At 43.4% G+C, this 24,251-nt stretch overlaps 1 protein-coding gene across 3 annotated transcripts in view; it reads left to right on the top strand.

Annotated features, from left to right (window-relative positions):
- kif26aa (kinesin family member 26Aa) overlaps window positions 1-24,251 on the top strand; it is a 167,471-nt gene that overhangs the window by 93,624 nt on the left and 49,596 nt on the right. The window contains exon 1 of one of the 3 annotated variants that reach the window (XM_036984713.1): window positions 15,711-15,847. The exons of the other annotated variants lie outside the window; for them this stretch is intronic. Within the exon in view, the coding sequence (XP_036840608.1) occupies window positions 15,831-15,847 (17 nt within the window). The 5' untranslated portion in view covers window positions 15,711-15,830. Of the gene's footprint in view, window positions 1-15,710; window positions 15,848-24,251 lie in introns of those variants that run through there. 3 annotated transcript variants of the gene reach the window in all.

The raw sequence follows: 24,251 nt of genomic DNA, 5'->3' as shown, positions 1-24,251 counted from the left end.
CACAAGCATGCAAACGGCGGGTGGGCTTGTAACGTTAGATTAATGCAAAATTGATGCTGAACAAACGACCCTGGATCATATTTCCTAATTCCATACAAAGCTAAGAACAACAGGTTGGCTTCATCTCAATCACAGCTATGGAAGCCTGGGGAACGCGCCAACTGTTGACACTGTACTTTGCTTCAGAGAACCATGTAACGTGCCCCCACCCTGCCACAATCAGCCCCTAGCTAGCCCTGACATGGAACCACGCTGTGGGGTCGGGCGCTTTGACACAAGCCCCTTAATGGATCCCTGAATCAGCGCAACAAAAGGGCCTCCGTGTCTCCTGGGTCTCAGGAATGTTTACAATAAGCGTCAGGGCCTTAAACTAACTTTTTTGACAGCCACTGTGGCATGTAGATTTTTAAATCTAACAGCCAACTCAGATGTATTTACCAGCCCAAATATTTTGGGGGGGATTAAATAAACACAAAAAAAAACACAAAACAAAACGGATGATCATGCTTAGTAATGTTTCTAAAACAAGGAATGTATTAATGGTAAGAAGGAATGTGGTATATATTTTTATTTCATTTAAAATTTTGTGACCTGAGCCTTTTAACCAAAATATCACAGATGAGACAAAAATGTTCAGCTGCCCCTTTAAGCTTACCGTGATAATGGGGCCACTCCAGTTAAAATCTGTCTCGTAGAGGCCGACAACGTCTCTTCGCTAGCAGTGGAAGCAAACTCAAACGTTGAAAAACAACTTAACTTGTAAACAAAACTATGTAAATATCCGATAAACACGAGGATAGTCTCACTTTAGTAGTTAGACCAACATTTATGCCTGTGCGCGATGCTTCTAAAAACAAATATTTCAGCACACAGCCCCCCAGCCAGGTGGGATAGCAATAACGTTAGAATTCCTATTTCTTTGTGCATTACCAGATATGAAACAAAACGGCAAAAATACTTTGGAAACAGCTACAGCAGCATTTTTTTTAACATTCTTGACTTTTTACTTTTAATGAAATGCTTGCACTGTTGAGCCCCGTGTGTGACCCCCGCCAACGTGGCTGGTGAATTAGACATTCTTACCCGCCAATACCAAAATCTACCCACATTTTGTGGGTCGTGGGTGGCGCGTGTTCATTTTAGGGCCTGGGAGGTGGCCTAATAGCACAACGCCACGTCACAGCAGCTGTCCCAGAGAATCAAGACAAAGGCCTAAACAGGGGGCCAAGCAGTGGCCCATACTGGGTTTGGCAGGTGTTGTGGACACCCGACGGGAGACCTTCTCTCGCAATTATCGTTGAAATGCCATGGCGGCAAGGTCACAAGTCAAAATCCCCTTTCTCCCCTCAATGGCATCTGACATCATATACATTAGCTGTTACGTGCTGTTCGTGGTAGAGGGAGCACAGAAGAGGAAGGAGAGGATGGGAGTGTTTTAGAGCACAGAGGAAGAATGAGAGCATTGGAGGGATCTAGAACACAGAGGAAGAATGAGAGAATGGGAGGGATCTAGAACACAGAGGAAGAAGAAGAGAATGGGAGGGATCTAGAACACAGAGGAAGAATGAGAGAATGGGAGGGATCTAGAACACAGAGGAAGAAGAAGAGCATTGGAGGGATCTAGAACACAGAGGAAGAATGAGATAATGGGAGGGATCTAGAACACAGAGGAAGAAGGAGAGAATAGGAGGGATCTAGAACACAGAGGAACAAGAAGAGAATGGGAGGGATCTAGAACACAGAGGAAGAAGAAGAGCATGGGAGGGATCTAGAACACAGAGGAAGAAGGAGAGAATGGGAAGGATCTAGAACACAGAGGAAGAAGAAGAGCATGGGAGGGATCTAGAACACAGAGGAAGAAGGAGAGAATGGGAAGGATCTAGAACACAGAGGAAGAAGAAGAGCATGGGAGGGATCTAGAACACAGAGGAAGAACGAGAGAATGGGAGGGATCTAGAACACAGAGGAAGAAGGAGAGAATGGGAAGGATCTAGAACACAGAGGAAGAGGAAGAGCATGGGAGGGATCTAGAACACAGAGGAAGAACGAGAGAATGGGAGGGATCTAGAACACAGGAAGAAGGAGAGAATGGGAGGGATGTAGAACACAGAGGAAGAATGAAAGAATGGGAGGGATCTAGAACACAGAGGAAACAGGAGGGAATGGGAGTGTTCTAGAACACAGAGGAAACAGGAGGGAATGGGAGGGATCTAGAATACAGAGGAAACAGGAGAAATGAGAGGGATCTAGAACACAGAGGAAACAGGAGGGAACGAGATGGTTCTGGAACACAGAGGAAACAGGATGGAACGAGAGGGTTCTGGAACACAGAGGAAACAGGATGGAATGGGAGGGATCTAGAATACAGAGGAAACAGGAGGGAATGAGAGGGATCTAGAACACAGAAGAAACAGGATGGAATGAGATGGTTCTGGAACACAGAGGAAACAGGATGGAATGGGAGGGATCTAGAATACAGAGGAAACAGGAGGGAATGAGAGGGATCTAGAACACAGAGGAAACAGGATGGAATGGGAGGGATCTAGAATACAGAGGAAACGGGAGGGAATGAGAGGGATCTAGAACACAGAGGAAACAGGATGGAATGGGAGGGATCTAGAATACAGAGGGAAAAGGATGGAATTAGAGGGTTCTGGAACACAGAGGAAACAGGATAGAATGGGTGGGATCTAGAATACAGAGGAAACAGGAGGGAATGAGAGGGTTCTGGAACACAGAGGAAACAGGATGGAATGGGAGGGATCTAGAATACAGAGGAAACGGGAGGGAATGAGAGGGATCTAGAACACAGAGGAAACAGGATGGAATGGGAGGGATCTAGAATACAGAGGAAAAAGGAGGGAATGAGAGGGATCTAGAACACAGAGGAAACAGGATGGAGTGAGAGGGTTCTGGAACACAGAGGATGAAGGAGGTTGTGTCAGTTTCCTCATTGCCCACACCTTATTTGATATGAATTAATTCCCCCTGATAAAGGAAATGCAGGGAGTCCCAGATAATGGAAATATGCATATTTTTTTTTACATGAAAAGGGACTCATATAGTATTCAGTTTCAGTCGGGATCAAAACCGGAGACATGAAGGAGGCGATACTAGAAGACCCTCCATAATTCAACAAAACTACAGTATCTGTCTCGTCTCAGTTGGGGGGAGACATATGGAATCTCTCATTCACTCCTCACGACACTCACCATGAGCAAGCTTGTGGAAATGTTTAGGCCAAGCATCTGGATGTGTTTGATGGATCTCTCAGGAAACGCGTGAGGTTTCACTGAAGGCCAGAACAGTTTTAGAGGAATGATGGGATGGATGGAGGGGTGATGAGAGCCCCAGTTTCTGACACATCTACACAAAATGTCCAGCACTGATTTGTGACCTGCTTCCTGTGCTGTCTGGATGATGGAGTTACTGTTGAGAGGTCAAGCTGCTCGTTCCCACAGAGCTCAAGACAACAACACTAAAACCAATGCAGTTTCCTAACCTCCTCATAGTGAAGTGGATGTTCTGGGAGTTTTATCTTTCATTGTTTCAGATCTCACCTCAACATTAGCATGGAAGACCTTAAGTTTCAAGTTTTAATGTCACATCACTGTTTGTGAGTGGGTGTGTAGTCAGTGGGTGTGTAGGTGTGGGTGTGTAGTCATTGGGTGTGTTGGTGTGGGTGTGTAGTCAGTATAAATGTACTCTATGTGTGTTGGTGTGTAGTCAGTGTAAATGTACTGTATGTGAGTGGGTGTTTAGTCAGTATAAATGTACTGTATGTGAGTTGCCCAATATCATATGGAAGGCCTTTGTCCAACCTCGTAGACTCTGACCAGGCAAATGCAGGCAAATGACCTAGTGGCCTCATGGGTGGAATGTTATTCAGATTTTTTATAATTTCCTAATTAAGAAACATAATTTTTTTTAAAGCCGCCAAAAATCCTGTGTTTCTATGTCAACCGGTTTTGTTATTTGTCTTCTGTGATGAAAATAAAAAGTAACGCTGGACTACAAACTCTAAATCTAATACATTTCAACTCTATATCTGACATGGTACAGGTATATTCTTTTTTTAAAGCCCATAACCATGTGTGTGAGATGTATACTTTTGTTTCAAAGTCAATTTGTTTAAGACTACAAAGAAACACTCTGTGTGACCCTGATTGGTTAAGAACCAACCAGCATCATAGCTATAGATCGCAACCAGCATTAAATGTATCTTCATTACTTAATTCGACCACAACCGTAATCAGTTTGTGCACAGCTCCTGGACGGACACAAAAACTGACACAACAGCTGGAGCTCCCTTCCACTGCATGGGAAGAGAAATAGAACAGACACCCACATCAATCCAACACCCCTCCTCTCTATGTCTCCATTTGTCCCCCATACCCCTATGGCCTTGGTCAGAGAAACCACTTCAATACCATGTCTGCCAGAAACTTTAAGACACAACAGAGCTCTCGTGTTCGCGTGGCATCTGGGTTATTTCAAGGCTTCCATCCAGCTAGCTGTTGAACATATATCACAGTCTGGGTAATGCATGCATGTCACGCAGCATACATCAGACTGTCAATCTGTGGGGGCTCGTGTTTGCCAGAAGGCTAGGACGACGATATGGGTTTCATCACGAGGGACATAATGGTGGACAGAAAAGACGAGCTGGCTGGTCAGGATTTTGCTGTTTCTAAACCGCGGATTTGGAAAGTGCAACCCTGCCATTGAGAACATATTTGTACTACAATAAAAAATTCCATAAAAGAAGAAATCAAAATGAAGGAAAAAATGGCTCCATTAAAAATATAGTTTGTGAAAGGAATTTTTCTCTTTTCGAAATGCAATTTACACAATATATGACCTCTGCTAAAAGTCTATATCGGTGTATTAAGACCAGAACTGACTCTACTGACTCTAACTCTACTGACTGTACTAACTCTACTGACTCTAACTCTACTGACTGTACTAACTCTACTGACTCTAACTCTACTGACTGTACTGACTCTACTGACTACTGACTCTACTAACTTTACTGACTCTACTGACTCTAACTCTACTGACTGTACTAACTCTACTGACTCTAACTCTACTGACTCTACTGACTCTACTGACTCTAACTCTACTGACTCTACTGACTCTAACTCTACTGACTCTAACTCTACTGACTGTACTAACTCTACTGACTCTAACTCTACTGACTCTACTGACTCTACTGACTCTACTGACTCTACTGACTCTACTAACTCTATGAACTACTGACTCTACTGACTCTGCTAACTACTTACTATACTGACTCTACTAACTACTGACTCTACTGACTCTAACTCTACGGACTCTAACTCGACTAACTCTACTGACTCTACTAACTCTACTGACTCCACTAGCTACTGACTCTACCAACTCTACTGACTCTACTAACTACTGACTACTGACTCTACTTACTCTACTGATTCTAACTACTGACTCTACTAACTCTACGAACTACTGACTCTACTGACTTTGCTAACTACTGACTCTACTGACTCTATTGACTCTACTAACCCTATTGACTGTACTGACTCTATTGAGTCTACTAACTACTGATTCTACTAACTCTACTAACTATTGACTCTATTAACTCTACTAACTCTACTGACGACAAACTACTGACTCTACTAACACTACTGACTCTAATGACTCTACTAACTACTGACTCTACTGACTACTGACTCTACTGAATCTTCTGACTGCTAACTACTGACTACTAACTCCAGTGACTCTATTGACTCTGACTCTACTGACTCCAACTCTACTAACTACTAACTCTACTGACTCTACTGACTCTACTGAGTCTACTAACTACTGACTCTACTGAATCGACTGACTTACTCTACTGACTCTATTGACTCTACAAACTCTACTGACTCTACTAACTCTACTGACTCTACTAACTACTGACTTTACTGACTACTAACTCTACTGACTACTGACTCTACTAACTCTACTGAATCGACTGACTCTTACTCTACTGACTCTATTGACTCTGACTCTACTAACTCTACTGACTCTATTGACTCTGACTCTACTGACTCTACTAAATCTACTGACTCTACCAACTACTGACTCTATGAACTACTGACTCTACTAACTCTACTGACTCTACTGACTCTAACAACTACTGACTCTTCTAACTCTACTGACTCTATGAACTCTACTGACCCTATGAACTACTGACTCTACTAACTCTACTGACTCTACTGACTTTACTAACTACTGACTCTACTGACTTTGCTAGCTACTGCCTCTACTAACTCTAGACTCTACTAAGTCTACTGACTCTACTAAGAACTGACTCTACTGATGCTACTAACTCTACTGACTCTACTGACTACTGACGCTACTAACTCTACTGACTCTACCAACTGTACTAACTACTGACTCTACTTTCTCTACTGACTCTACTAATGCTACTGACTACTAACTACTGACTACTGACTCCACTAGCTACTGACTCAACTGACTCTACTAGCTCTACTAACTCTTCTAACTACTGACTCTACTGACGCTATTAACTCTTCTGACTCTACCAACAATACTAAATACTGACTCTACTGACTCTGCTAACTACTGACTCTACTAAATCTACTGACTCTACTAACTACTGACTACTGACTCTACTGACTATACTAACTCTACTGACTCTACTTGCTCTTTTGACTCTACTGACACTACTAACTCTACTAACTACTGACTCTACTAACTACTGACTCTACTGACGCTACTAACTCTACTAACTACTGACTCTACTGACTATACTAACTCTACTGACTCTACTTGCTCTTTTGACTCTACTGACTCTACTAACTACTGCCTCTACTAACTCTACTAACTGTACTGACTCTATTGACTCCAACTCTACTGACTCTACTGACTACTACCTCTACTGACTATACTAACTACTGACTCTACTAACGCTACTGACTCTACTAACTACTGACTCTATGAACTCTACTGACTCTACCAACTACTGACTCTACTGACTCTACCAACTCTACTAACTACTGACTCTGCTAACTACTGACTCGACTAACTCTACTGACTCTACAAACTCTGCTGACTCTACAAACTCTGCTGATTCTACTAACTACTGACTCTACTGACGCTACTAACTCTACTAACTACTGACTCTACTAACTACTGACTATACCAACTACTGACTCTACTAGCTCTACTGACTCTACCAACTCTACGAACTACTGACTCTGCTAACTACTGACTCTACTAACTCTACTGACTCTACCAACTCTACTAACTACTGACTCTATTAAGTCTACTGACTCTACTAACTCTACTGACTCTGCTAACTATGGACTCTACTAACTCTACTGACTCTACTGACTTTACTAACTCTACTGTCTCTACTGACTCTATGAACTGTACTGACTCTACCAACTACTGACTCTACCAACTCTACGAGCTACTGACTCTGCTAACTACTGACTCTACTAACTACTAACTCTACTGACTCTACTAACTACTGACTCTGCTAACTACTGACTGTACTCACTCTACTGACTCTATTAACTCTGCTGACTACAAACTATGCTGACTCTATTAACTACTGACTCTACCAACTCTACTATCTTCTGACTATGCTAACTACTGACTCTACTGACTCTATTAACTCTACTGACTCTACAAAATATGCTGACTCTACTAACTACTGACTCTACTGACGCTACTAACTACTGACTCTACTAACTCTACTGACTCTATTAACTCTGCTGACAACAAACTATGCTGACTCTGCTAACTACTGACTCTACTAACTCTACTAATGCTACTGACTCTACTAACTACTGACTCTACTGACTCCACTTCAAACGCAGTGCCTCTTTGCTTGACATCATGGGAAAATCAAAAGAAATCAGCCAAGACCGTGTAAATTGTAGACCTCCACAAGTCTGGTTCTTCCTTGGGAGCAATTTTCAAATGCCTGAAGGTACCACGTTCATCTGTACAAACAATAGTACGCAAGTATAAACACCATGGGACCAGTGTTGTCCTCTGGTCTAAAGAAACAAAAATAGAACTGTTGGGCCATAATGAACATCATTATGTTCAGAGGAAAAAGGGGGAAAGCTTGCAAGCAGAAGAACACCATCCCAACCGTGGGGTGGCAGCATCATGTTGTGGGGGTGCTTTGCTGCAGGAGTGACTGGTGCACTTCACAAAATAGATGGCATCATGAGGTAGGAAAATTATGTGGATATATTGAAACAAGATATCAAGACATCAGTCAGGAAGTTAAGCTTGGTCGCAAATGGGTCTTCCAAATGGACAATGACCCCAAGCATACTTCCAAAGTTGTGACAAAATGGCTTAAGGACAACAAAGTCAAGGTATTGGAGTGGTCATCACAAAGCCCTGACCTCAATCCTATAGAAAATGTGTGGGCAGAACTGAAAAAGTGTGTGCGAGCAAGGAGGCCTACAAACCTGACTCAGTTACACCAGCTCTGTCAGGAGGAATGGGCCAAAATTCACCCAACTTATTGTGGGAAGCTTGTGGAAGGCTACCCAAAACTTTTGACCCAAGTTAAACAAATACTACCAAATACTAATAGAATGTATGTAAACTTCTTACCCACTGGGAATGTGATGAAAGAAATAAAAGCTGAAATAAATCATTCTCTCTACTATTACATACTATATTTCACATTCTTAAAATAAAGTGGTGATCCTAACTGACCTAAGAAAGGGAATTGTTACTTGGATTAAATGTCAGGAATTGTGAATAACTGAGTTTAAATGTATTTGGCTAAGGTGTATGTAAACTTCCGACTTCAACTGTAGCTGTATAGACCATCATTGGTCAAACCTTAGAGGCAGAGAAAGGAAGCAGTCAGTCTGAAGTCTTGGGCGAGCAGCTGCCTATTCTGACTGGTCCCCTTGTTGAAGTGACAACATGAGAGAGGGAGAATGGAAGGAAGTATAGAAGTGTCCTGAGTGGTTAACAGGAAGAATCTGGCAAGGTATTTAGCTGAAACCCAAAGCCTGATGGGGGATTGTGAAAGCTAGTGACAACAAGCTAGTGGCTGTGGTCAGGGTGGACAAATTGCTCTTGCTAATTTGACAGAGTTGAAAAGGAGTTCCATTGACACAAGAAAAATGTCTAGGACCATATATACCCTACAAAGCCATTAACTCGTCTTTTGTCTTAAAGGACATGACAGATGTAAAATCATGTGAGTGTGCCGTGCGGATCCTTGATCCTTGGTGATGCTTCAAGATAGAGAGCTCTATTTTAGCACTAGCATGCTGACCAATGACCTCATTAGTACTGACTCAAAGGGAAAGAAGGCTAGCGGCAGCTACTTTAACTCTATTGAATGTCATTGTCCTTTTTACACTGATATTTTCCCAAATGCAAGGTCCATCCATGGCTGACATACATAACCGCCAGTGGACCTGGCTTCTCCTGGGTGCATTCTGAGGCAATTTCTACCAGTCATAATGGTTCAAGTCTCATGCTGGACGAGGTAAAAGAAGACAACACTACGTACAGTACATGGTGGCTTTGATATGATCACAGTTTCTAGTAATTCTGCAAGACATTTTATGAGCAATTCATTTTTCACATTTAGCATAATGATGGTTTATGTTACTAAAGGAAGTTCAAGGACATGCTTACACATTGTATTGGAACAGCGTATCTAACGCTCTGAAGTAAACTGTTTCAGTTTAAAACTGTGCAGGTGGAGATGCTTTGAATCCTGGTTACCTCACGACCAAATATGTGATATTACATCCGTGTGTCTAGCATGCGCAGTGCTCTCATCATAGTTTTAGAGGTAGTACTGGTCTTCCATTTCTATTAAAGAATCAAATTGTCTAAGAATCCTGAGCCACATGCTGATTAATCAACTCATGCGGATATTAGTGTCCCAAAACACCCTGAACCTCTGTCTGTCTACTGCTATTGTTTGCTCTTTGTTAGAGCATTGGTTTATCCTTATAAACTGTCATCCATCCAACTCAATCCATCCAACCCAATCCATCCATCCATCCAACCCAATCCATCCATCCATCCAACCCAATCCATCCATCCATTCAACCCAATCTATCCATCCAACCTAACCCAATCCATCCATCCATCCAAGCCAATCCAATCCATCCATCCAACCATCAACCATCCATCCATCCAATCCCATCCATCCATCCTACCCAATCTATCCATCCAAACCAATCCATCCATCCATCCCAATCCATCCATCAACCCAATCCATCCATCCAACCCAATCCATCCATCCAACCCAATCTATCCATCCATCCAACCCAATCCATCCATCCAACCCAATCCATCCATCAACCCAATCCATCCATCCAACCCAATCCATCCATCAACCCAATCCATCCATCCAACCCAATCCATCCATCCAACCCAATCTATCCATCCATCCAACCCAATCCATCCATCCATCCAACCCAATCCATCCATCCAACCCAATCCATCCATCCTACCCAACCTATCCATCCATCCAACCCAATCCATCCATCCTACCCAACCTATCCATCCATCCAACCCAATCCATCCATCCTACCCAACCTATCCATCCATCCAACCATCCAACCCAATCCATCCATCCATCCAACCCAATCTATCCCTCCAACCCAATCTATCCATCCAACCCAACCTATCCATCCATCCAACCCAATCCACCCATCCAACCCAATCTATCTATCCATCCAACCAAATCCATCCATGCATCCAACCCAATCTATCTATCCAACCCAACCTATCCATCCATCCAACCCAATCCATCCATCCAACCCAATCCATCCATCCATCCAACCAAATCCATCCATCCAACCCAATCCACCCATCCAACCCAATCCATCCATCCAACCCAATCCACCCATCCAACCCAATCCATCCATCCATCCAACCAAATCCATCCATCCATCCAACCCAATCTATCTATCCATCCAACCCAATCCATCCATCCAACCCAATCCATCCATCCAACCCAATCCTTCCATTCATCCAACCCAATCTATCCATCCAACCCAATCCATCCATCTATCCATCCAACCCAATCCATCCATCCAACCCAATCCTTCCATTCATCCAACCCAATCTATCCATCCAACCCAATCCATCCATCTATCCATCCAACCCAATCCTTCCATCCATCCATCCAACCCAATCCATCCATCCATCCAACCCAATCCATCCATCCAACCCAATCCTTCCATTCATCCAACCCAATCTATCCATCCAACCCAATCTATCCATCCAACCCAATCCATCCAACCCAATCCATCCATCTATCCATCCAACCCAATCCATCCATCCATCCATCCAACCCAATCCTTCCATTCATCCAACCCAATCTATCCATCCAACCCAATCTATCCATCCAACCCAATCCATCCATCTATCCATCCAACCCAATCCTTCCATCCATCCATCCAACCCAATCCATCCATCCATCCATCCATCCATCCATCCATCCATCCAACCCAATCTATCTATCCATCCAACCCATTCCATCCATCCATCCATCCATCCAACCCAATCTATCCATCCAACCCATTCCATCCATCCATCCATCCATCCAACCCAATCTATCCATCCAACCCAATCCATCCAACCCAATCCATCCAACCATCCATCCATCCATCCATCCATCCATCCATCCAACCCAATCTATCTATCCATCCAACCCATTCCATCCATCCATCCATCCATCCATCCAACCCAATCTATCCATCCAACCCAATCCATCCAACCCAATCCATCCAACCCAATCCATCCATCCATCCATCCAACCAACCAACCCAATCTATCCTTCCAACTAGAGGTGGACAGATTACGATTTTTCAATGTCGATACCGATTCTTGGAGGACCAAAAAAAAAGCCGATACCGATGAATCATTATTATTTGTAATAATGACAATTACAACAATACTGAATGAACACTTATTTTAACTTGATATAATACATCAATAAAATCAATTTAGCCTCAAATAAATAAGGAAACAAATAATAAATAATAATAAAAAAAAATCAATTTGGTTTAAATAATGCAAAAACAAAGTGTTGGAGAAAAAAGTAAAAGTGCAATATGTGCCATGTAAGAAAGCTAACGTTTAAGTTCCTTGCTCAGAACATGAGAACATATGAAAGCTGGTAGTTCCTTTTAACATGAGTCTTCAATATTCCCAGGTAAGACGTTTTAGGTTGTAGTTATTATAGGAATTATAGGACTATTTCTCTCTATACCATTTGTATTTCATTAACCTTTGACTATTGGATGTTCTTATAGGCACTTTAGTATTGCCAATGTAACAGTATAGCTTCCGTCCCTCTCCTCGCTCCTACCTGGGCTTGAACCAGGAACACATCGACAACAGCCACCCTCGAAGCAGCGTTACCAATGCAGAGCAAGGGGAACAACCACTCCAAGTCTCAGAGCGGGTGATGTTTGAAACGCTATTAGCGCGCACCCCGTTAACTAGCTAGCCATTTCACATCGGTTACACCAGCCTAATCTCGGGAGTTGATAGGCTTGATGTCATAAACATCGCAATGCTTTAAGCACAGCGAAGAGCTGCTGGCAAAACGCACGAAAGTGCTGTTTGCATGAATGCTTACGAGCCTGCTGGTGCCTACCATTGCTCAGTCAACTGCTCTATCAAATCATAGACTTAGTTATAACATAATAACACACAGAAATATGAGCCTTAGGTCATTAATATGGTCGAATCCGGAAACTATCATCTCGAAAACAAGATGTTTATTCTTTCAGTGAAATACGGAACCGTTCCGTATTTTATCTAACGGGTGGCATCCATAAGTCTAAATATTCCTGTTACATTGCACAACCTTCAATGTTATGTCATAATTACGTAAAATTCTGGCAAATTAGGGGGCCCAAACTGTTGCATATACATTGACTCTGCGTGCAATGAACGCAAGAGAAGTGACACAATTTCACCTGGTTAATATCGCCTGCTAACCTGGATTTCTTTTAGATAAATATGCAGGTTGTGTGTATCAATATGTGTATTGATTTTAAGAAAGGCATTGATGTTTATGGTTAGGTACACATTGTAGCAAGGACAGTCCTTTTTCACGAATACGCTCCACATAGATTATATGCAACGCAGGACACGCTAGATAAACTATTAATATCATCAACCATGTGTAGTTAACTAGTGATTATGATTGATTGATTGTTTTTTATAAGATAAGTTTAATGCTAGCTAGCAACTTACCTTGGCTTACTGCATTCGGTTTACAGGCAGGCTCCTCGTGGAGTGCAATGTAATCAGGTGGTTAGAGCGTTGGACTAGTTAACTGTAAGGTTGCAAGATTGAATCCCCGAGCTGACAAGGTAAAAATCTGTCGTTCTGCCCCTGAACAAGGCAGTTAACCCACCGTTCCTAGGCCGTCATTGAAAATAAGAATGTGTTCTTAACTGATAAAGATTAAATAAAGATGTAAAAAAATAATAATAGAAATAATACATTTAAAAAAAAATTAAATCGGCCAAATCGGTGTCCAAAAATACCGGTTTCCAATTGTTATGAAAACTTAAAATCAGCCCTAATCAATCGGACATTCCGTTTAATCGGTCGAACTCTACTTCCAACCCAATCCATCCAACCCAATCCATCCATCCACCCCAATCCATCCATCCCAATCTATCCATCCAACCCAATCCATCCAACCCAATCTATCCATCCATCAACCCAATCTATCCATCCATCAACCCAATCTATCCATCCATCAACCCAATCTATCCATCCACCCCAATCCATCCAACCGAATCTATCCATCCATCAACCCAATCTATCCATCCATCAACCCAATCTATCCATCCATCAACCCAATCTATCCATCCATCAACCCAATCAATCCATCCAACCCAATCCATCCAACCCAATCCATCCAACCCAATCCATCCAACCCAATCCATCCAACCCAATCCATCCAACCCTTTCCATCCACCCCAATCCATCCATCAACCCAATCTATCCTTGATATAAACCCTAGATTAACTGTCTCTGACCTCTCTATATAAACCCTTGATTAACTGTCTCTGACCTCTCTATATAAACCCTTGATTAACTGTCTCTGACCTGTCTATATAAACCCTTGATTAACTGTCTCTGACCTGTCTATATAAACCCTTGATTAACTACCTCTGACCTGTCAATATAAACCCTTGATTAACTGTCTCTAACCTGTCTATATAAACCCCTGATTAACTGTCTCTGACCTGTCTTTCTGACCTAATGTTATATCGTCCTCTTGATAATCTGTTGTTTTATGTCAGTGATACACTGAAAGATATAAAAGGTACATACAAGCACATCACTCACTCACTCACTCACTCACTCACTCACTCACTCACTCACTCACTCAGTCTCTCACTCACTCAGTCTCTCACTCACTCACTCACTCACTCACTCACTCACTCACTCACTCACTCATGTGCACAAGTACAGTTCATGTGGGCACACACATACTCATACACATACATGTGAACACACGCATACACCCACTAACCAAATGTCTTTGAAGTCCGGGTAGAATGGGAAGGGGGCTTCTGTCATCTCAGGAAGTATTCATGCAGTGTGTCTGAGGAGCACGCAGACGATCACCAGCAGTTTTCACAGCAGCTGTGTACCGACACTGCAGGAAGGGGTGGAAAAGAGGCTGGGCTGAAGAGGAAGAGTGAGCAAGTGAGTGCATGAGAGAGGGGGGAAGGTGAGCGAGACAGAGGGAGGGAAAGACTAGAGAGGGGAGAAGAGAGGAGGAACGCTTGGACTACTGCCATTGTTTCCCAGCAACAGCGGGAACAGGAATGTACTCTTTCCCCACCTCCCAGTGGGTTTTCTCTCGTTTCTTTCCCTCTTTTCCGTTCATCCCTCTCCTGGAGTTGCACCGTCTCCCAGTGCCTTACTGGCAGGAGAGAGAGGAGGAGCGGAACGGCGAGGCGTGAGAGCGCTGCAGAGGTGGAGACTGAAGGGTTACCAGAGCGAGAGAGAGAGAGAGAGAGGGGTGAAAAAGAGGAAGAGGGAGTGGTTAATGAGTGAATAGGGATTGAGAGAAGGCAGACAGGAGTGCTTAGATGGAGCGAGAGAGGGAGAGGAAAACCGCAATAGAGAGAGAGCGCTATTGGAAGGTGTGTGTTGGGAGTTTACACTTGGAGAAGAAGATCGCAGCGAAGAAGGGGAACAAAAAGGGAAGGTGTTAATATAAGACCAGAGGAGAAAGAATGGAAAAGGGAAAGACCAGATGTTTGTCTGTAGAGCTGTGATGACAGAACTGCAAAACGTTTGTAATCCAGGAACAAACTGAGAGGAGGCACTTCTACTTTCTGGACTGCGTTTCTGTACCTGGGAGGATTTTACTGGCCTGAGCACATTGTCATCACACTGCGCAAAGGTGACTATTGGCGAAAAAAAGATGATCGGTCTCAAGGTTGCACCAAACCGTATTCTACTCTTTCCTCAATCAGCTAAAATCACCTAAAACTTTGGCGGACCCTCTTCCCCCTCGCCGGGACCGCTGTACTCTCAGCCACGTTTGCCGCCACTGACACCCGTTGCCATGCGTCAGCCCCACCTCTTCCAACTTCACCGGTTTCCACAACTCCCTCTCCGTTTGGAGCGTAATCATTTCTCCTCCCCCCTCATTAAAAACTATCCCACCCCTCCTGAACAGTCCTCGCTCGTCGGGACTATGGAATACACCGGCTCTATACTGTGATGATTATGAGAAAGCACAAGTATCGTCACGTCTACAATTTGTGGCTAGGAACTCAGAGTAGATAATGGATTGGAGAGAACTGTGAGTACTGTGGTTCTGTCTCTTGCGAATGTCTTATTTACTTTAATTTCATTGAGTTTTTTTTTCACTTTGTATTTAATTTCCATCCTCATATTCTCATGTTGTTATGATAGTACATTATGAATGATGGGAAATTCAAACTATCAATGTTGACACTCACATTTTTTTGTGATGGGCAGTTTTGCGCTCCAAAATGGTTTACTTTACCCTCGTTCTATGCTCAAAAAGCTCTGCCTAGCCCCCTGGCCTAAGCCTGCCTCTTCATACTTATCATTGAGAGGTCACTTTCTGAAGTTTGACCCCTACTACACTCTCTCTCTTTGGGTGGGGGGGGGGGGGGGGGGGGGGGGTCATACTCTTAACTCTTATCCACCTCAAAGCATTCCACCCCTCTGTACTTTGCTGACTACACTATGTTTACGACTAGCACGTCTCAATGTAGGGTAGTAGGGAAGAAGGGTTGAACGGGTGGGCGTGTCTTGGTGTAACCACCCAAGTGAGTCTCCTCGCTTATGCCATGCTCTGCTAACACAGCCGAGCAACAGGAGTGTAGATAGAAGTTACTAGCCCCTAACCGCTGACACAACATCAGATATTTTTCATCCTCCAATTGGTTATGGTTTGAATTGTAGAATAAGGTAATCCAATCCTAGATCTGAGATTCAGTGGACCTCTCCTACCTCGAGACAAATTACATGTATAGGGAGGGGCTTGTAGCTGAGACAGACATCTCAATTAGCCAATGGGGATACCTCTGTGTTGAGTGATCGGGAGCAGGGTGAAGTTGCCCCCTAGACCCTGATCTTGGGTCAGTTTAGCATTTTCCCCACTATTGGTTTAGGATTGGGAAAGGGGAAGCTGATCCTAGATTTGTACCTAAGGGAACCTTCACTCCGGAGCATATGATCCCACAGGGGCGAGGACACGTGGTATTGATAGTGGCTGAGTCATTGGCCTTTTCTCAATTGGATTTGCTCAACCCCTGTCTTCTCTCTCCTCCATCCAATCGTGCCTTATCTTGAAAAATGTCAAAGGTAATCGAGGAGAGGTGGCGAGGAAGAAGCAACGTGGATGAAAATGCACTTGTTAGTTCTACAAGAGATTTTATAGATAAGTAAAAGGATAAGTAGCATATCATTTTTTTTAAATGTTTGCATGCTTTTCTCCTTTGAGAAAACAACAATTGCTTCAAAGGGGGTGTGGCAGATATCAAAATTCTTCCGTGAAGGACTCAGGTAGGACACGCACGACTATCCTCCATGAAACGTGGCTATCGAGGTGGGGATGACTCTTCCGTTCACCCACTAAACAAATTGACTTTCTCCTCGGCCACTCAACCACTTTCCCGAGGAGAGAATAGAGACCAGAATGAGAAAAAGGCCCTTCGAGGAGCTGCTTGGTCTGCTGACACACCCCACAGTCTGGCTCATGCTGCGTGCTCTCTCATCTCAAAACGTAACGAATAGAGCTGATATGATTCTCGATCCTACATGACAGAGAATCATGTCTGTTCTACAACATGTATTTCTATCTGACATTCTGTATCAGTGAGGTGAAACTCTCAGTCTGTTGCAAATAGAAACATGACGAATAGAGCTTATATGATTGTCGATTCTACATGACAGTCTGTTAGAACATGTCTGTTCTACAACATGTATTTCTATCTGACATTCTGTATCATTGAGGTGAAACTCTGTTGCAAATAGAAACGTGATGAATAGAACTGATATGATTCTTGATCCTACATGACAGAGAGGCATTGGTAACACTTTACAATGGGGGGGGGGGGGGGGGGGGGTGTATAAGGCAATCATAACACATGAAACCAGTCATAACACCTTTATGAAACCAGTCGTAACACCATTATGAAACCAGCCATAACACCTTTATGAAACCAGTCACAACACCTTTCTGAAACCAGCCATAACACCTTTAGGAAACCAGTCATAACACCTTTAGGAAACCAGTCATAACACCTTTAAGAAACCAGTCATAAACACCTTTAGGAAACCAGTCATAACACCTTTAGGAAACCAGTCATAACACCTTTATGAAACCAGTCATAACACCTTTAGGACACCAGTCATAACACCTTTATGAAACCAGTCATAACACCTTTATGAACAAATTGGATTCAAGATCATTAATATTAATAAGGAGTTTTCAAATAAGGTGTTAATGAAGCATGTCAATTCTACATAATATAGTTACATCTGAAAATTCTGTAACATTTGCACCCTTTTGAGTAGGCCCCTGGTAGTATAGTGTGGGTGGGTCTCTTGGTAATATAGTGTGGGTGGGTCTCTTGGTAATATAGTGTGGGTGGGTCTCTTGGTAATATAGTGTGGTGGGTCTCTTCTTGGTAATATAGTGTGGTGGGTCTCTTTGGTGGTATAGTGTGATGGGTCTCTTATTGGTAATATAGTGTGGTGGGTCTCTTCTTGGTAATATTGTGTGGTGGGTCTCTTTGGTGGTATAGTGTGATGGGTCTCTTATTGGTAATATAGTGTGGTGGGTCTCTTTGGTGGTATAGTGTGGTGGGTCTCTTCTTGGTAATATAGTGTGGTGGGTCTCTTTGGTGGTATAGTGTGGTGAGTCTCTTCTTTGTAATATAGTGTGGTGGGTCTCTTCTTGGTAATATTGTGTGGTGGGTCTCTTTGGTGGTATAGTGTGGTGGGTCTCTTCTTGGTAATATAGTGTGGGTGGGTCTCTTTGGTGGTATAGTGTGGTGGGTCTCTTCTTTGTAATATAGTGTGGTGGGTCTCTTCTTGGTAATATTGTGTGGTGGGTCTCTTTGGTGGTATAGTGTGGTGGGTCTCTTTGTAATATAGTGTGGTGGGTATCTTCTTGGTAATATAGTGTGGTGGGTCTCTTCTTGGTAATATAGTGTGGTGGGTCTCTTCTTGGTTATATAGTGTGGTGGGTCTCTTGGTAATATAGTGTGGTGGGTCTCTTCTTGGTTTTATAGTGTGGTGGGTCTCTTGGTAATATAGTGTGGTGGGTCTCTTCTTGGTTTTATAGTGTGGTGGGTCTCTTGGTAATATAGTGTGGTGGGTCTCTTCTTGGTTTTATAGTGTGGTGCGTCTCTTGGTAGTATAGTGTGGTGGGTCTCTTGGTAATATAGTGTGGTGGGTCTCTTCTTGGTTTTATAGTGTGGTGGGTCTCTTCTTTGTTTTATAGTGTGGGTGGGTCTCTTTTTGGCAATATAGTATGTTGGGTCTCTTCTTGGTAGTATAGTGTGGGTGGGTCTCTTCTTGTTAATATGGTGTGGTGGTTCTCTTCTTGGTTTTATAGTGTGGGTGGGTCTCTACTTGGTAATATAGTGTTGGTGGGTCTCTTCTTGGTAATATGGTGTGGGTGGGTCCCTTCTTGGTTTTATAGTGTGGTGGGTCTCTTCTTGGTTTTATAGTGTGGTGGGTCTCTTCTTGGTTTTATAGTGTGGTGGGTCTGTTGTTGGTAGTATAGTGTGGGTTGGTCTCTTCTTGGTAATATGATGTGGTGTGTCTCTTCTTGGTAATATGGTGTGATGGGTCTCTTCTTGGTAATTTAGTGTGGGCGGGTCTCTTGGTAGTATAGTGTGGTGGGTCTCATCTTGGTAATATAGTGTGTTGGTTCTCTTCTTGGTAATTTAGTGTGGTGGGTCTCTTCTTAGTGGTATAGTGTGGGTGGGTCTCTTGGTAGTATAGTCTGGTGGGTCTCTTCTTGGTAAAATAGTGTGGTGGGTCTCTTCTTGGTAATATAGTGTGATGGGTCTCTTCTTGGTGATTTAGTGTGGGTGGGTCACTTGGTAATATAGTGTGGACGAGTCTCTTCTTGGTGATTCAGTGTGGGTGAGTCTCTTGGTAATATAGTGTGGTAGGTCTCTTGGTAATTTAGTGTGGGTGGGTCTCTTGGTAATATAGTGTGGTGGATCTCTTCTTGGTAATATGGTGTGATGGGTCTCTTCTTGGTAATTTAGTGTGGGCGGGTCTCTTGGTAGTATAGTGTGGTGGGTCTCATCTTGGTAATATAGTGTGTTGGGTCTATTCTTGGTAATTTAGTGTGGTGGGTCTCTTCTTAGTGGTATAGTGTGGGTGGGTCTCTTGGTAGTATAGTCTGGTGGGTCTCTTCTTGGTAAAATAGTGTGGTGGGTCTCTTCTTGGTAATATAGTGTGATGGGTCTCTTCTTGGTGATTTAGTGTGGGTGGGTCACTTGGTAATATAGTGTGGACGAGTCTCTTCTTGGTGATTCAGTGTGGGTGAGTCTCTTGGTAATATAGTGTGGTAGGTCTCTTGGTAATTTAGTGTGGGTGGGTCTCTTGGTAATATAGTGTGGTGGATCTCTTCTTGGTAATATGGTGTGTTGGGTCTCTTCTTGGTAATTTAGTGTGGGTGGGTCTCTTGGTAATATAGTGTGGTTGGTCTCTTCTTGGTAGTATGGATAGGTCTCTTCTTGGTAATATAGTGTGGTGGGTCTCTTCTTTGTAATATGGTGTGGGTAGATCTCTTGGTCATATAGTGTGGTGAGTCTCTTATTCATAATATAGTGTTGTGGGTCTCTTCTTGGTTTTATAGTGTGGTTGGTTTCTTCTTGGATATATAGTGTGGGTGGGTCTCTTGTTGGTAATATAGTGTGGTGGGTCTCTTGTTGGTTTTATAGTGTGGTGGGTCTCTTGTTGGTAGTATAGTGTGGGTGGATCTCTTCTTGGTGATTTAGTGTGGGTGGGTCACTTGGTAATATAGTGTGGACGAGTCTCTTCTTGGTGATTCAGTGTGGGTGAGTCTCTTGGTAATATAGTGTGGTAGGTCTCTTGGTAATTTAGTGTGGGTGGGTCTCTTGGTAATATAGTGTGGTGGATCTCTTCTTGGTAATATGGTGTGGTGGGTCTCTTCTTGGTAATTTAGTGTGGGTGGGTCTCTTGGTAATATAGTGTGGTTGGTCTCTTCTTGGTAGTATGGATAGGTCTCTTCTTGGTAATATAGTGTGGTGGGTCTCTTCTTTGTAATATGGTGTGGGTAGATCTCTTGGTCATATAGTGTGGTGAGTCTCTTATTCATAATATAGTGTTGTGGGTCTCTTCTTGGTTTTATAGTGTGGTTGGTTTCTTCTTGGATATATAGTGTGGGTGGGTCTCTTGTTGGTAATATAGTGTGGTGGGTCTCTTGTTGGTTTTATAGTGTGGTGGGTCTCTTGTTGGTAGTATAGTGTGGGTGGATCTCTTCTTGGTTTTACAGTGGTGTGTCTCTTCTTGATTTTATAGTGTGGGTGGATCACTTCCTGGTTTCATTATGTGTTGGGTCTCGTCTTGGTAATATAGTGTGGGTGGGTCTCATCTTGGAGGTATGGTGTGTGGGTGGATATCTTTTTGGTAATTTAGTGTGGGTGGGTCTCTTGGTAGTATAGCGTTGGTGGAACTGCAGTCATAACACCTTTAGGAAACCAGTCATAACACCTTTATGAAACCAGCCATAACACCTTTATGAAACCAGCCATAACACCTTTATGAAACCAGCCATAACACCTTTATGAAACCAGCAATAACACCTTTATGAAACCAGTCATAACACCTTTATGAAACCAGCCATAACACCTTTATGAAACCAGCCATAACACCTTTATGAAACCAGTCATAACACCTTTATGAAACCAGCCATAACACCTTTAGGAAACCAGCCATAACACCTTTATGAAAACAGCCATAACACCTTTAGGAAACCAGTCATAACACCTTTAGGAAACCAGCCATAACACCTTTATGAAACCAGTCATAACACCTTTATGAAACCAGCCATAACACCTTTAGGAAACCAGTCATAACACCTTTATGAAACCAGCCATAACACCTTTATGAAACCAGCCATAACACCTTTATGAAACCAGCCATAACACCTTTAGGAAACCAGCCATAACACCTTTATGAAACACCTTTATGAAACCAGCCATAACACCTTTATGAAACCAGCCATAACACCTTTATGAAACCAGTCATAACACCTTTATGAACAAATTGGATTCAAGATAATTAATATTAATCAGGAGTTTTCAAATAAGGTGTTAATGAAGCATGTCAATTCCACATAATATAGTTACATCTGAAAATTCTGTAACATTTGAACCCTTTTGAGTAGGCTCCTGGTAGTATAGTGTGGGTGGGTCTCTTGGTAATATAGTGTGGTGGGTCTCATCTTGGTAATATAGTGTGGTGGGTCTCTTTGGTGGTATAGTGTGATGGGTCTCTTCTTGGTAATATAGTGTGGTGGGTCTCTTGGTAATATAGTGTGGGTGGGTCTCTTCTTGGTAGTATAGTGTGGTGGGTCTCTTCTTTGTAATATAGTGTGGGTGGGTCTCTTCTTGGTAATATAGTGTGGTGGGCCTCTTTGGTGATATAGTGTGGTGGGCCTCTTTGGTGGTATAGTGTGGTGGGTCTCTTCTTGGTAATATAGTGTGGTGAGTCTCTTTGGTGGTATAGTGTGGTGGGTCTCTTCTTTGTAATATATTGTGGTGGGTCTCTTCTTGGTAATATTGTGTGGTGGGTCTCTTGGTAATATAGTGTGGTGTGTCTCTTCTTTGTAGTGTAGTGTGAGTAGGTCTCTTGTTGGTAGTATAGTGTGGTGAGTCTCTTGTTGGTATAGTGTTGGTGGGTCTCTTGGTAGTATGGTGTGGGTGGGTCTTTTGGTAATATAGTGTGGTGGGTCTCTTGTTGGTAGTATAGTGTGGTGGGTCTCTTGTTGATAGTATAGCGTGGTGGTCTCTTGTTGGTAATATAGTGTGTTGGGTCTCTTCTGGGTTTCATAGTGTGGGTGGGTCTCTTCTTGGTGGTATAGTGTGGGTGGGTATCTTTGTAGTATAGTGTGGATGGGTGTCTTTGTAGTATAGTGTGGTGGGTCTCTTAGTCTTATAGTGTGGTGGGTCTCTAGTTGTTAGTATAGTATAGTGTGGGTGGGTTCCTTTTTGGGCTTATAGTATGGTTGGTCTGTTGTTGGTAGTATAGTGTGGATGGGTCCCTTCCTGTTCTGATAGTGTGGTGGGTGTTTTTTTGGTAGTATATGGTGGAATGGTCTCTTCTTGGTGGTAGTATAGTGTTGGTGGGTCTCATTTTGGTAATTTAATGTGGGTGGGTCTCTTGGTAGTATAGTGTGGGTGGGTATCTTGGTAGTATAGTGTGAGTGGGTCCCTTCTTGGTAGTATAGTGTGGGCGGGTCTCTTCTTGGTAGTATGGTGTGGGTGAGTCTCTTCTTGGTAGTATAGTGTGGGTGAGTCTCTTCTTGGTAGTATAGTGTGGGTGACTCTCTTGGTAGTATAATATGGGTGGGGTCTTTTCTTGTTACTATAGTGTGGGTGGGTCTCTTGGTAGTATAGTGTGGGTGGGTCTCCTTGTTAATATAGTGTGGGTGGGTCTCTTGGTAGTATGGTATGGGTTGGTCTCTTCTTGGTAATTTAGTGTGGTGAGTCTCTTCTTGGTAGTATAGTGTGGGTGAGTCTCTTGGTAGTATAGTCTGAGTGGGTCTCTTCTTTTTAATATAGTGTGGGTGGGTCTCGTGGTAGTATGGTATGGGTTGGTCTCTTCTTGGTAATTTAGTGTGGGTGAGTCTCTTGTTGGTAATATAGTGTGGGTGGGTCTCTTCCCAGTGTTGTGGTTGTGGAGAGTGGAGCGCTTTGTGTGAGTGGGCCCAGGGGGAAATGGGGTAGATGTAGGGGGGATAGTGAGGGGATGGGGCTTTCACAGACAGTCAAGGTGATTGAGGTAAAGGCTTTGTCTTCAAAGGTGGATGCTGTGGATACCACCCCTTATTCCTCCTCATTTTCCTCTCTCTCGCTCTCCCTCTCCTGCTCCCCTCCCTCTTATATGTCCTTGTTCGCTCTCCCCTCTCCTCTCTCCCTGTCTCTCTCTCTCCTGCTCTTCTCTCCCCTCTCCTCTCTCCTGCTCCCCTCTCCTCTCTCCCTGTCTCTCTCTCTCCTGCTCTTCTCTCCCCTCTCCTCTCTCCTGCTCCCCTCTCCTCTCTCCCTGTCTCTCTCTCTCCTGCTCTTCTCTCCCCTCTCCTCTCTCCTGCTCCCCTCTCCTCTCTCTCTGTCTCTCTCTCCTGCTCTTCTCTCCCCTCTCCTCTCTCCTGCTCTTCTCTCCCCTCTCCTCTCTCCTGCTCCTCTCTCCTCTCTCTCTGTCTCTCTCTCTCCTGCTCTTCTCTCCCCTCTCCTCTCTCCTGCTCTTCTCTCCCCTCTCCTCTCTCCCTGTCTCTCTCCTCTCTCCCTGTCTCTCTCTCTCCTGCTCTTCTCTCCCCTCTCCTCTCTCCTGCTCCCCTCTCCTCTCTCTCTGTCTCTCTCTCTCCTGCTCTTCTCTCCCCTCTCCTCTCTCCTGCTCTTCTCTCCCCTCTCCTCTCTCCTGCTCCTCTCTCCTCTCCCTCTGTCTCTCTCTCTCCTGCTCCTCTC

This window comes from Oncorhynchus mykiss, chromosome 8, assembly GCF_013265735.2.
Source record: "Oncorhynchus mykiss isolate Arlee chromosome 8, USDA_OmykA_1.1, whole genome shotgun sequence".
In the NCBI taxonomy this organism is placed as follows: domain Eukaryota; kingdom Metazoa; phylum Chordata; class Actinopteri; order Salmoniformes; family Salmonidae; genus Oncorhynchus; species Oncorhynchus mykiss.
The sequence above is the reverse complement of the archived record's forward strand: the minus strand, read 5'-3'. Positions and strand labels throughout refer to the sequence as shown.